This window comes from Lupinus angustifolius, chromosome LG16 (assembly GCF_001865875.1).
Source record: "Lupinus angustifolius cultivar Tanjil chromosome LG16, LupAngTanjil_v1.0, whole genome shotgun sequence".
In the NCBI taxonomy this organism is placed as follows: Eukaryota; Viridiplantae; Streptophyta; class Magnoliopsida; order Fabales; family Fabaceae; genus Lupinus; species Lupinus angustifolius.
In genome coordinates, this window is record NC_032024.1 from 17,896,047 (window position 1) to 17,910,857 (window position 14,811).

The 14,811-nt window shown below is 32.5% G+C and overlaps 2 protein-coding genes across 4 annotated transcripts; one reads left to right on the plus strand and one right to left on the minus strand.

Moving 5' to 3' along the window:
- On the minus strand, positions 955-4,105 carry LOC109328837 (GDSL esterase/lipase At1g54790). 2 transcript variants are annotated; one of them, XM_019562444.1, is made up of 5 exons: positions 3,775-4,105; positions 2,200-2,400; positions 1,913-2,079; positions 1,541-1,811; positions 955-1,362 (listed from the first exon to the last, which is right to left on the minus strand). In XM_019562444.1, exons 1-5 carry the CDS (start codon positions 4,004-4,006, stop codon positions 1,094-1,096), a joined length of 1,140 nt encoding a protein of 379 aa, XP_019417989.1. In that variant the 5' UTR covers positions 4,007-4,105; the 3' UTR covers positions 955-1,093. The 2 variants fall into 2 exon arrangements, with proteins under 2 accessions (XP_019417989.1, XP_019417988.1); XM_019562443.1 differs by lacking the exon at positions 3,775-4,105 and adding an exon at positions 2,693-3,058.
- Positions 8,477-14,094, plus strand: LOC109330278 (glutathione synthetase, chloroplastic-like). 2 transcript variants are annotated; one of them, XM_019564420.1, is made up of 13 exons: positions 8,477-8,832; positions 10,054-10,223; positions 10,588-10,663; positions 10,980-11,110; positions 11,443-11,565; positions 11,657-11,737; positions 11,923-12,003; positions 12,101-12,170; positions 12,426-12,547; positions 13,261-13,400; positions 13,517-13,709; positions 13,794-13,959; positions 14,014-14,094. In XM_019564420.1, the coding sequence occupies exons 1-12, from the start codon at positions 8,515-8,517 to the stop codon at positions 13,915-13,917; spliced, it is 1,629 nt and encodes a 542-aa protein (XP_019419965.1). In that variant the 5' UTR covers positions 8,477-8,514; the 3' UTR covers positions 13,918-13,959; positions 14,014-14,094. The 2 variants fall into 2 exon arrangements, with proteins under 2 accessions (XP_019419965.1, XP_019419964.1); XM_019564419.1 differs by having other exon boundaries at positions 13,794-14,052.

Sequence of the window (14,811 nt, forward strand, 5' to 3'; positions counted from 1 at the left end):
TAAATCATGTTTATTGACAAAATATTCATCTCTAATCATTTAGCCTATATTTTTTCTCGGCCTCCATCTTTCTTTAGGAAATGGAATAATCATTTAGCCTATGTTACAAAACTATGTTTATGTATCCAAAAGGTGAGAAAATAGTTACACAATACTATGTACAGTTATAGCCATGCTCATGTTACAATTGAGCTTCAGAAAGTTTGTATAATGAGATCAGAGTCCATAAAACACCTCTCAGATTGTATACTTCATACAATAAACCATGAAATCTCAATGTATTAAATTATGCATTCTTAAACATAATCACACTCCATTTTACTATCAAAAGCTAACCCACGAAAAAAGACTAAGCTATTAGGGGAGGGTACATGAATGATTTTATATTTCTTACACACTCCCTTGTGTAAGAGTCATTCGGGCTTGAAGCGTCGAACACACATGCTTATCTTCACCATTTGCTAAAATTCGAAAGATTCGTGAGAAGAATTGACAAGATCAAACTCTAGACCACTTGAGCATAAGACTTTAATAACATTATATAAGCCAACTCTTCCAAGAAATTGTTAGGACTTAAGCACATAAAGAGAGTCCAACCCAAAAAACCATTATATTAGGTGGGAGAGCCTCATGACTTAAATACCATATTGATTTTACTATTCTACTCAATGTGGGACTCCTAACATTGCCGCCCCCTTTAAGGACTGACGTCCACAGTGACTTTCACTCTATCTGCACTAACCCGATGGTAGCCCTTTCTCTTTTGGCAGCTTCACTCACCTATCAGTGACTTAAGCCCATGAGGAGAGTCCAACCCAAAAGACTAGTCTATTAGGTGAGAGAGCCTTATGGCTTAAGTAGCACACTGAGTTTCCTATTCTACTCAATGCGAGACTCCTAATAGAAACTACACTCTTAGTGAAGAGCATATTAATGGTTTTATATATCTAAAAGTTTCCATGACAATTGAATAAATCTTTATTATGTATTCATGAAAGAGCTAGAATGCCATTGGTGGTTACAATAGGCTATTGATTTCACTATACCAATAGACAAAGAATCAAATAATGATAACAATAAACTCAATGGAAATTTAGAACTTGAGCTTGAGAAGGAATGGCATTTTGTCTGAGAAAGGAGGATCAGAGTACTTTCCAGTAAGAATTTGTGATGTGACCAAATTATTTGCAGCCTCTGTGTAATGAACTCCATCCCAGTTTATATACTCAGTGCTATCATTACAAGCTTTTGCGGTAATTGTCGTTCCATTAATGGTCTTCGTTTGCCCGCAAGAAACTCGACTGTCGTAGTTCAGTGGTGGACCTCCAGATCCACAACAAGCCATAATAGGTTGTTCAAAACCTGCACAAATAAAATAATCACACAAATTTTACTGTGACATTGATAGAACAGAAATTAACTTCATTGATATAGCTGATACTAATCCTATTTATGTTTGGCAACAAAATAAGGGAAAAAGTAATGAATTTGATTGAATTGAAATGAGTCAAAAAGTATACTTTTACTCTGAAACACTAACCATATTTAGAATAGTTTGCAATAAGATTTGATTTTATGGTAAAGATATCAACATATGTGACATTTGCATCTGGATATTGACCCTGTAATTTAGTTGAGAGAGCATGAAGTTGTAGGTTAAATGTTTTAGCAGCTTGGTTGTGTGCACTAACACATCCTAGCTCATCAAGTTTTGATGGATCAGTTCCAAATTTAGCAACATTCTGAGGTAAACATCCAAGAGGACCTGTGTTGTGTATCCAAAAGTACCTAGCTCCTTGGTCATACAATTTCTAGCATACAAATAACGAAGTAAGAACTTGTTTATGTTAATCTCAGTAAACTGTGGAATCAAGAAATTCTTCGAATAAAACGCATATAATTTGACACCAACCTTGACTCCAGTTTCAAATTCCACAAGAGTTGTTGGAATTGAGGCAAGAATTTGGTCCAATGTTTTTGAATAAAATGCACCAGCGAGATCGTTCTGGCCAATGTCAAACATATACAACCCTTTATTGAAAAAATCTTCGCTTGGGACATACCTATCAAATTTCCTGCCTGAAATGAAAAAATGTATTTAATATGAATGAATGAGATAAACAGCAAACTCAGTTATGCAGCTGAAAAAATAATGAAACTTAGTCAAATTTGAAGACATTTGATTACTGTAACATGGACCTTTAGAAAGCAATTCAAGAGCTCGAGCTTTGAATCGGAGGAACTGAGAGACCTGAATCCCAAAGGAGAAGGGGCAAATGGATGATGCTGTAGCTGGAAGAATAGTTGAACCTGCTGCTGCAAAGTTGCAACCTTTCTTAAAACTTGGTAAACCCAATGAATCCAAATAGGCATTTAGGAAAGGCAAGTCCATTGCATCCACTGCAACAAACAACAAAAAACACATGGAACTCTTATTAGGAAAATTTATGTGTATGGTAGACATAACCATCTACTCAAAACAGAGAAAACAATGTAGTTTGAAGGAGGAAAGAGATCATATTAATAAAAAAAGGCAGTCTAACGCAAGAGGTTCAAGTATGCAGCCTCGTAAGCAAAGAGGTTGTTTCCAGGATTTGAATCCATGACCTCGCAACCTTACCGTGGCGCCGAGGCTCACCATCTATTAGTATTAACAAAAAAAAGTTTTTGGAGATTTATTAGTTGGTATTACTAAAGAAATCGATGATGAGACGGCCATCCGAGTATCTCCCGGATGGTACATGGAAGTAGGTTTGTCCATTAGGTGGGTAAAGGCTCTCAATGCCAGCAGAGATAAGTGTGCCGGTATCTGAGTTTGAATCACCAAAGTTGAAAACTGCTGGGAAATTGAAGTGGATGGATTTGGCAGAAGTTAAACAGATGGTAATGATGGTAAGAATCTGAAGGAAACATGTTTTGGTGGCCATGGTTAGTGACTATGGAAAGTAGAGGTTTTAAGCCTTCCAAATTTGCTTGTGTTTCAAGCATCTGCTATATAGTTAATTATGTCACATCTATGTAAACAATATATACTTGTTTGGTGGACTAAACTTGCATTTGAAGTAAGTCATTATAATGTTTTTTCAATAAAGGTATGCACTAAAACCAAAATTAAATGTAGTTTTTTACTAGTGACTTGGTATGGAGAATAAAAGAGTAAATTAAAGTGAAAGCAACATGATACTTATCAGGCAAATCCCTAGCACTATGAAATGTCGTGATGTTAGTTAGTTCCATGAAAATAAACCAATAGATAATTTACTATCTTTTAGTATTTATCTTAACTATTTATGGCATGTGTTTTTCACAATTATTTTGACTCAAACACCTTTCATCATTTATGTGCTGTATACAAAAGCTTGCTGAGTCACTATCAGTGTAAGGGAGCACATTTGTTGTCTCATAAGTTGTGTCACTGCATGTTTCATGGTCCTATAAGGGAGCACATGTGCTTTTAAGTTAAAAAATTAATAATTAATTATTTTTCTGACCAATCATGGCTGATGATACATGCATTGACACAACTTATAGGACAACAAATGTGTACTCTCAGTATAATACCCTTACAAAAATGATTAGTTAAATAAGTTAATAATTATAAAGAAAAAATAGCAGTAGTCAGTGCGCATGAGACTCCCATTAAGTGAATAGTTTCATGATTTGAAACTATAACCTCCAAGTCACATCACAAACAATCTTATCGTTGTGTCGAGACTTACCTCTGGTAATAATCATAAGCAAAATAATTTGAATAAAGGAGTAAGGTATTATTACTAAGGAAATCCACTATGAGACGGCCATCACAGAACCTCCCAGATGGAGTTTTGAAGTAATTCTGTCCATTAGGTGTGACAAGTATAATGCCTAACCCTGCAGCAAGTTCCCCTGTGTCCGAATTTGAATCACCAAAGTTGAAAATTGCAGGGTAATTGAACTCAAATGAATTTGCCATAGCCAAAAAGATGGAAAATAAGACAACTTGAAAAGCAACATTTTTGGTAGCCATGACACTTAGTTTTCACTCCTATGAAAAGTAACTAACTACCAACCAGAAAGGGGTGATATAAATTATAGCTATGTATACAGTATACACTTTCATGATGGAAAATGATTCAGTGCCTTTTATATATATATATATTCATACCCAATTGGTTGCTTCAAATAGTTAACGTGGAGTCCCAACCAATAAAAAACAGAAAGACATTGCTTTAGATTGTGGAAAAGCAACTTAAAGCTAAGAAAGCTTTCCATGTTTGAATTACCATGTTATCCTTATATTCAAGAGTGAGACTTATACTTGGAGGATAAGTTATGTCCAATTAACAGTGATTACTTTTATTGATTACAGTAACCAAGTGCTAGTCCCTCTTAATAGACATAGTATAGTGCACGAAACTCTCACCTAGTGGGATGTGAGGGAAGATATATGTAAGAAACTTTACCGATGTGCCGAGTCTGAACAATGGAAGGGTAACAGAAACTTGAGAGAGCACTATTACACAAGCAAGGAAGTGGTTTTTTCTTCACGGGTTGTGTGGTTGTGTCTTGACTTGCATCTCCAAGGCATTTTATTGCTTCACCTCACCATCCTCTGGTGCTTAACTTGAACCTTAACCTTTACAAGCAATATTTCTGATGGGTTACAACCTAAGATTTGATAATGGATATGATAGAAATTACAACGGATAACAGTGCATGAATCACAGTCAGAGAATAGTGTACCTCTTAGTCTGCACAACTTAAATAATTTTAACCAGTTATCAAACCATATCAGTGAGACACAGGTTGAAACCCTGGAAACGATCATTCCATTTGCGGGAGTAAGGTTGTGTACATATACCCTTCACAGAGCCTACTAAATAGAAGGCTCGTGCACTAAGCTGCCATTTCTTATCAAATAGTATCAGTAACCCGACAACCAAGTACCGATTCTTGCATAAATTAATTCAAATTTATAAAACAATCAAGCATAAATTGCAACGAACTAGTTGTTTTTTAGTGAAGAGTTTCACATCTCTGAAGTAAAGAATGAAAATAACAATATTAGAAGGAAAAAAACTAGAGTAAATACTCAATTTAGTCACTCGTATATTTCGACCTTAACAGTTTAGTCATTCGAAGAAAGAAATGACCTACAATGGTCCCAAAAAATTCAAATGTAGATCAAATTAGTCCATACCAAATGTTGTAAAACATGCTACTAATTTGACTCACATTTGAAATTTTGGGGACCATTTTAGGTCTTTCCTTTTTTTAAGGACTAAACTAGTAAGTTAAAAAATATGAGCAACTAAAATGAATATTTTACTCAAAAAACTAATAGATGCTCAACTTAGCACTAAAACGCGTTACCAGATTTGCATTGGAGTTCTTACTATGTCGTCACTTTTTATGTTATTATTACGATTCCATTAGGACTAACGGATGAGTCCGGTAGAAGTATATAAGGTAAATGAGTGAAGCTTGTAATTGTCAAAACCTTCAGAATGAAAGTTTCGGAATCAATGCAGTGAATGCAAACACAATCATCGTCATTTGGCTTCTCTTTTGAAATCAAAGGCCTGAATCTAACACAAACTGTAATGTTTGACATGATTCTTCACCCGAAGTATTGTTTTCCCGCGATTTCTTGATTTTGAACCTGTAACTGAAAGAGATGAACAAAAAATATAGAGATCAACGTTGTTTTCTTAGTAGCTTCTAGTAGTGTTCATTTCATTGCTCATAAAGACATGGAAAATTAAAGGAATGCAAAATCTAGAAATGAAAAATTGAAACACTATATGAATAGAACATTCAAGTTTCAAGTTTCTGAATCATTTTCATAAAATCAGAATTCAGAAGAGAAAATAATTGAAGAATAATAAGGAATGTGTAGAAGCTTTGATCATGTACCGTTAGTGATGAACTTCAAAGTTTGAAATGAATGAAGTTTGCGTTAACTATGATGGCGCCAACAAATTTTAAATAGTAGGAGCGGAAACTAGTTAAATCAGAGCTCAATTCGGTTTAGTTTGACAAGAATTTGCTTAATTTAAAATTTGGCTTAAGTTTGATATGAGTTATTTTTTCAGCTCTAGTTTAGTTTGATTAAAGCTTACGAACGGTTCAGCTCAATTCAAATTGGTTCATTTGGATAACTAAAATGATTGATTCATTTTTAAAAAAAATATTGTACACGTAATATACATTAAGTTAGCTCATAAACTTAACGAGTTAAATTGTGTCAAAATCAAGTTTGACTCGTTTATTTAACGAGCTCAATCTTCGGCTCAGATTCAATTTATTTGGTTCAATACCAAGTTTGTTTAGCTAAATAATACGTAGAGTTTCAAAGTAATAACAAATTAGTTAGAGTTATTATGAGCCTACTATTAGGTTAAAAGTCAAGATTTCAATTTTTAGAAACAATATTTATTAAAAGGAGTAACAATACACATGAATGAGATTAGTTTTTCACTCACGTAGTAACGATCCTTACACTTTATAGATCTATGTGAGATAAAATTTTGGACACCTGATTTAATTAAATATTTTTTTAACTAACAAACATGTAGATCTATGGACATGGATAGTAGTCTAACTTAATCAAAATTAATATTATTTGAGTATTCTTAACAATAGAAATATGTGTACCGATAACATAAAAATTTAAATACAATTAATATATTATCTATTATTCATTTATATTATTTTTATTTAAAAAATAAATTAAATTAAAAATAATTAATTAATTATATATTGAGATTGTAAAAATTGTATGGATACATCTTTTTCTCCTTTTTCCAAGTCAATCAAATCAAACCCACAATAAATATCATTAATCATAATAATAATCGGTACTATTTATTTAGTTGTGGTCCTGATTGAGTGAAAGCGAAAGCAAAATTCCTCTTTTTAATTATTTCTCATTTTTAAATTATACTTTTAAAAAAGTATTATAACGAATTTTTAATGAATCATGTGTTGTCTAACAAGAATATCAATACTTTTTTTCTTCTATAACTATCCATCAATAATGCAAATAAAGTAAATGTTATTATACTTCAATCAAAGGATAATATCACCAAAATAATTGGTAGATAAAATGATTGCAGTCTCATTTAAAAAATAGTTAATTATACTGACACCCTCTGAGTTTTAGTGAAATTACTAAATTATCCCTACTTTTTTTACGGTTTAGATGTGTTAAAATGAGCTTTAATTTATGCCTCAAGTATAGTATGAATAAGTTGGTTATAGTTCTAACTAGACTCATTCAACCTATAACTCAAACATTGAACCAAACTCATTTGTTTGGTTAACCAACCTAATTGTGCTTAAGTAAAATAATAACTGTATTTATGATAATAAATATGAATAATATATTTACTCATGTTATTTTTTATGAAACATCACCTAATTATGATTTAAGGTATTTGAATGATAAGAAAAAAACTTAAACACCAATAATGTATAAGTTTTATACAATATTACTCTATTACACACCATTTTTATTTAATTACTATTGATTATTGAAAAATACCCCACATAAAATGTGAAATGATATAATAAATGTATATAAATTTTTACGTTGGCAAATCATAGATATTATACTCTTGAATGATTAAAATATGAAACAATATTTATTATTAATAAATTTTCAATATTTATATTTTTTGTGTATGATTATTTTATATACATTTAAGTTCAATTACAAACCACACCAAAAAAAAAAAAGATTAGTTACTTCATTCATCCAGTATTTAGGATAACTTGTATTAAATTGGTTAAATTAAGACTATCTATAGAGTCATTTTTTATTAGAAAATAAAATATAGTGAGAAACCACTTACTATAAATTACCTTAAAAAAAACATACTCCACCTATTAGCAAAAAAATAAATAATTAATGGTTTAAATTTATTAACTAATTCAAATTATATGAAAAATTAGATTTTCATAGAATGAATGGATAAAATACAAAACATATTTTTTAACTTATTCATTCATATAGTAAGTAGATTTATTCCCTAAAATATATAGTTATATTAGTAGATGATATATGTACTACTTTTTATAGTTTATATACATATTTTGGTAGAAAATTATTAAATGTGATACATGTCATGATTTTTTAGTGGATGTAAAGATAATTTATTTTATGTAAAGATAATATATACACATTCTATATACATATTTATACGGGGTACATTTGTTATATCACGATGAGTGTCATAACTTTGGTTGAAAAATATATATTTAAATTAAAATTTAATTTTTAAGCATGTTTCTGACCAACCACAAGTCATGACACATAGAATGACATTGTTAGACAACATATGTGCACCACACCTTATCTGTACATAATCATTATATCATCTAAATTTATTTGGATTAAACATGAATGATAAATAATAGACAAAACCTATAAAATTCTTACCTTTTAGTGCATACTTCTTTTTTTCTTCTTAGTATGGTTCACTTAGGTATCGAATTTGATTGTATTTTTGGTGAAAGACATAGGTAATTGAAATGGGTGTAGGTGTTTGGTCCTGGACAAGGTTCTTGTCTAGGTACAATCCTTCTCTTTCTCCCTCTTCTTCTCTTTCTTCTTCAAAATCAAACCTTCTATTTTGTTCCACAAACAACCTCAGATTCATGTCTCAACAACAACAACAACAACAACATAATCTTCTTACACCTATCATGTGTGTTAACGCTGATGATGTTGATTCTTCTCTTGTATTGGATTATCATCACATTGATCAAAAACTTCTTCAAAATATCGTTTATGATTCTCTTGTTTGGTCTTCACTTCATGGTCTTGTTGTTGCTGATAAATCTGTTCAGGTCAATTACTCTTCTATTTCCATTGCCTTATTACTTATCATTATTTATTATTATTATTATATACACTAATGTTTCTGAAATGGAATCAAATAATAGTAATTGTATTCAGTGACGGATCTAGGATTCGGGGGATAGTGGAAGTTGCATTGAGTGGTCCAAATTAGTGCTATTATGTTTAGAACCGATTGCAGATAAGTGTATGCAGTCTTACCCTGTAAGAGCTGTTATCGGGATTTGGACCTGTGACTCTCGGTCACTAAGTAACAATATTACTGTTGTCATTCTTGTTTTCCCTGATTGTTAATATTTATCTATAAATAAATAAAATAAGTGAAAATGGAAAAAGGGTGAGAGGCATACCTGTAATTATTAAGGAAATCTTCTAATTTTTCGTTAAATTAAACATGCTCCTAGATTCCGAGTTAAGGATTATTCTTCCACCTACTAAAATCTATGCACAACTGCCAATGTTGATATGTGTCTGGTATTGCGGTTTTCCTTAAGCATGGTCCTGGGTTAAAAAATGCGAGTTCTAAGTGCTAGTCCCACTCTGTTGTGGATGTACTCGGTTCGAACAGAATTGCCTCCCATGAATGATGCTTGTGGTGTAGTGAAAAAAAGTTCCTATGAAGCACAATCACTGAAATGGATATGGGGACACACCAAATTTTAAAAATTATAGAACTCAAGCATGGTGTATATGTTATATATCTAAGTTTAAAAATTGATGCAATGTCAATCAGTCAATGTGAAGTTTTTAAAACTATCAACCAATCATTTATCACTACACAAACGAGTTTTCGGGTAGTTATTAGAAAAGTTGATTTTTTTGTTAATGTGGTAACACATGATTGCTTGACAGTGTAAAAAGATTTTGTGCATTCTGATTAGAAATGATTTCATGGACATTATCATCATAATTGATATGGTCATGTCTATGCCTGTGTCTTAGTTGTGCTGGAGCTGAAAAAAGAAATGTGTGGATGTGTATTGTTAGTGTATCGTATTGGATACAATTCCAACATGAAGGCACATGACAAATCGAAAATCGTGTATCCGTGCTCTGTAGATGGGATCTTTTAGTGATACAAAAATTATGATATACTCTCCCTGTCTTGATATGGTATTGGTTTGAAAAATGCAGTAGGCATCTCTATAAGGCTACCTTGATAATTTGTTGAATTTGATGTCAACGATCTACGTGTTTTGTTTGAATTATAGAGCTCAGGAAGCGTTCCTGGTGTGGGCTTGGTGCATGCCCCGATTTCCTTATTACCCACACCATTTCCTGAAAGTCATTGGAGGCAAGCCTCTGAATTGGCCCCTATATTTAATGAACTAGTCGATCGCGTGAGTTTGGATGGAAAATTCCTTCAGGAATCTCTCTCCAGGTAAGATACTTGCAAAATCTCTAGAATTACCTTTTGCTGCTTGTTATGCAATGTATCAACTTGATTTTTGGTCCAGAGAAAAAGAGCGCATTGAAGTTTTCACCGGTGGAAGCTTTACTGTATTTGCTGTTTCTTTCATAATGCATTATTTTTTCAATTTCAGCTTTCAATAATTACTTGCAGTAGATTGCAGGGGCACTTATGTTCCCTTGGAATCTCAGTGGAACTCTTCAATTTATAACTTCAAATTTTTCTATCATGTATATTTTGTGGTTACCTTTAACACTTAAAAAATGGTCCTCTTTTAAACTCAGTTTCATTTTTTGTTTTAATAAGATTAACGAGTCTTTTTATCTCAATGCAGAGCTAAGAAAGCCGACAAATTTACCTCTAGACTTTTAGATATTCATTCCAAGATGCTAGAGATAAACAAAAAGGAGGTAAGTGTATATTTAGCAAGACACTTGTACCAAAAGTATTATGAGCAGATTAGTTTTAGTGCTCACTCTAGTTATTTTATTAGTACAAAATAAACTACAACCGTTTCAAACGTTATTTCACTCTAACTTACTTTAAGATCACACTCTATATCCTGTGGGATAGAGTAGAGTTATTTTAAAATTTTAGTATGTGACATGTTTGTTATCTTCACTCTAGTAAATGATTGAGGGTGAAGATATAAATTTGTTGTTGTTGCTTTTCGACGAGTCAAAAAAACTTACTGCTATTCTTTTTGCTCTTGTTATAATTTAATAGGATATACGGTTGGGATTACACCGTTCAGATTACATGCTTGATGAACAGACCAAGTCACTTTTGCAAGTAGAGCTAAACACTATTTCCTCTTCATTTGCCGGTCTTGGTAGTCTAGTGAGTGAACTTCACAGGTACATGTTTCAAACTTTGTGTATTGCTACCATCTCTAATTTATATTCTCTTCATTAATGTTTTAAGGTCTTTGTTGAATTATAGGTGTAGATTTATTCAAGTTTGATGTTTGACTTCTTATGATCCATATAGATTTATGTATACGTTAGGGATCCATGAAGTTTTTGATTGCTTATAAACCAAAGTTTATTTTGTGATCCTATACTAGATGCATGGATATTAATGAACATTTGTCCGTATTGAAGCTCTTCATATGAACTCGGATGATATTTTCATTTTCGGGGGAAATTAATGTGAAATGGTATCTTAATATTAGTTGCTTGTTTTCCAGGAGCATTCTTTCTCACTACGGAAAATTCATTGGACTAAATTCCGAAAAAGTTCCTGCCAATTCTGCTGCCAGTCAGTTTGCAGAGGCCTTAGCTAAAGCTTGGACTGAATTTAATCTCCCCGGGTCAGTTTGCAAAAATGAATAAAAATTCCTTTTCAGTTTTTTATGCTTCCGCTTTTGTTCTTATGCGTTATTTCTGAATGTATATGTACAGGGCTGTGATATTGTTTGTGGTTCAGGCTGAAGAACGAAACATGTACGACCAACATCTTCTTTCTGTAGCCCTTAGAGAAAGATATCCTTTTCTTATTTTAATAGTGATTATAATACAAAAGGAAAAAAAGGTTTCCATATAGCAGAGGCGACTCTTTGATTTGTATACTTAAGCTATCAAAAGTGATGTCATATGGAAAACTACTGTCGTTTTTTATAATTGGTACATTTTTCGGTTGTTGGTAATTTTCCTCAGCTTTATAACACACATGGTATTACAACCATACGAAAGACATTGGCCGAAGTTGATCAAGAAGGGGAACTTCTACCAGATGGAACACTTCTTGTGTATGTAGCCTTTTGCCTTGAAAACCTGTGTTTCTGCTATAGTTTGTGGCCGAATGAGATTTTGGCTGAACGTAGAAAAATTTATTGGCTGTCGCAGGGATGGACAGCGTATTGCAGTTATTTATTTTCGGGCTGGGTATACACCAGCTGACTATCCTTCAGAATCAGTGAGCAACTTGAGTTCAGTCTTTATCTATTTTTTTTTACTTTTGATACATTTAGGTTTTTTTTCTGAACTTAACTGGATCTGATTTACTTTTCTTCTTCCTTGCCTCATTTTTTCTATCCTATGGATTATCTTCTACTACCATAATATTATTTCCGGCTACAGTTGCTTCATATTTTAATATTAGTGTCTTAAAAACATTGGATTATAAAAAAAAGGTCTTATATACAATGAATATATCTTGCTCTATATGTAGGAATGGAGAGCTAGGCTACTGATGGAACAATCTTCTGCTGTCAAATGCCCTTCAATATCTTATCATTTGGTTGGCTCGAAGAAGATTCAACAGGAACTTACAAAACCCAATGTTCTTGAGAGGTATCTTGTAGTTGATATTTTTTCGTATCTTTCAAATTCTTTTCGTCATCTATGCTCTGAAGCAGTATAATCAATTCGGAGATACTATGTTTAAAATCGAAGTGTGCAATGTTCAATTGTTAGTTATCATGTGAAGTGCGATTGTAACCTTCCGAATTTCCTGCTCTTCAATCCATACCTTGAGTGGTTAAAGCTCTTGGATAGTTTGTTTTAGACTCTTTTCCTTAGTAAACTCAAAAATTTATCTCATCCAGTCTTCAATCATTTTCCTATCTTGTTAGAACCACATTCAATTCAGTTAGGTCCTTTTCACTTATTAATTTGATGTTTTTTTTTTTTGCTTTTATGTTTCATCAAGGAGGATATATTATCATATGTTCTTGTATTAATTTCTTTTTTGTTCTTCTAATAATATTTATTCTTTTGTCCCAAAAAAAGAACAAATATTATGATAGAGGAAGAAGGAAACCAAGAAAAACTATATGCGAAATGATTAAGAAAGACTTAGAGATCAATGTTTTGTCAATCAACATGATATATGATAGAGCATTATGACATCGTTCGACCCATGTAGTCAACCTCACTTAGTGGGAAAGAATTTAGAGTTGTTATCCGAGCCAAAAGTAGTTCTATTACAATCTTGTATATTATGGTTAATCAGAGAGTGGCTATGGAGTTGATCTTCCCTAAATCTGAGTTAAAACTGTAAGCAGGTTCCTCGACAACAAAGACGATATTGCCAGTTTGCGGAAAAGCTTTGCAGGACTTTGGAGTTTGGATGACTCAGATATTGTTAAGAAAGCAATAGAAAGGCCAGAGTTATTTGTGATGAAGCCCCAAAGAGAAGGAGGAGGTATTTTATACACCTAAACTTTGATTTCGTTCAACTGTCTTCCCTCTCTAGCTTTGTCGAAAAAACATCGAGAGGATGAGAAAAAACGTACTTAATGAGCTGTAATTACTTCTCAGGGAACAATATTTACGGCGACGCTGTGAGGGAAACCCTCCAAAATTTGCAGAAAGCAGGCTCTCAGGAAGATGCAGCTTACATACTCATGCAGAAGTTATTCCCAAAAACTTCTGCATCAATATTGGTTCGCAACGGAAGTTTACATAAGGAAAACGTTATTTCAGAACTTGGGGTTTACGGCACTTATTTAAGGTAACATTGCTTGGCTACATTTCTATCAAAGTTCCATGCATAAATTTCCTGAATGATTAATAATCAATTGAATGGAATTTGCAGGAATAAGGATCGAGTGATCTTGAATAACCAAAGCGGCTATTTGATGCGTACAAAAGTATCATCATCTGATGAAGGTGGTGTTGCAGCTGGTTTTGCAGTATTAGATAGTGTATACTTGAATTGATGGAGCCAATACCCCAAGTTATGTTGGTAATACAAAACATTATGTAGTTCATGGTTTACATTTTATCACTATAGGCCTCAAGTTTTTATATTTCTCTGTATTCCTTAAGGGTTCGTTTCCGAGTTCGGTTTTGGAGGAAAAGGAAGAGAAAAGAAAGACTTGAGAACTATGAAATATACTTATGACATGACTCTAAAGTCTTCTATTTTCCTTCATTCCTCTCCAAAACCGAATTCGCAAATGGACCTTAAAAGAGTGAATGAGGGGAATGCCACTTTGTGTCTTTTGCTTTTTCCCATGTGATATTGGATAATTTTATGTGTTTCCATAATTGTAGTGAATGATTCTAACCAATGAGAATTGATGAACTGTTTCATTAAAGGTCATTTTTCTGGGCATTTTGTTTCTTAGATATTCTACCTTGATCTAGGATAAGAATCCATTCATAGCTAAGAAAAACGTATTCGTATTATTTGAATATTGATACCATACATATATATATATATATATATATATATATATATTTATCTCTATTTATTCATACAGAGGCATTTAAAAATGCATCAAAAAAGTGAAAGTGTCCATGTTTTGATGTTTAAGAATGTTTTTTCCCATGACTAGAATGAGAAAGTTGTTTCAACATTGGTTGATTTGATGATTGATGAGAAAAATAAGGAAATAGTAGATGTTTGAAAGAGACATGAAGGCGATAGGAGCACATCTGCTGTCCTATAAGTTGTGTCACTAGCCTGTTATTGGTCGAAAAAATCTATTTAAGTTAAAAAATTAATAGTTAATTATTTTCCTGACCAATCACAATTGATGACACATGTAGTGACATAACTTGTGGGACAACAAATATGTATCCGAAGATGATAAGTACATGATGAGTTA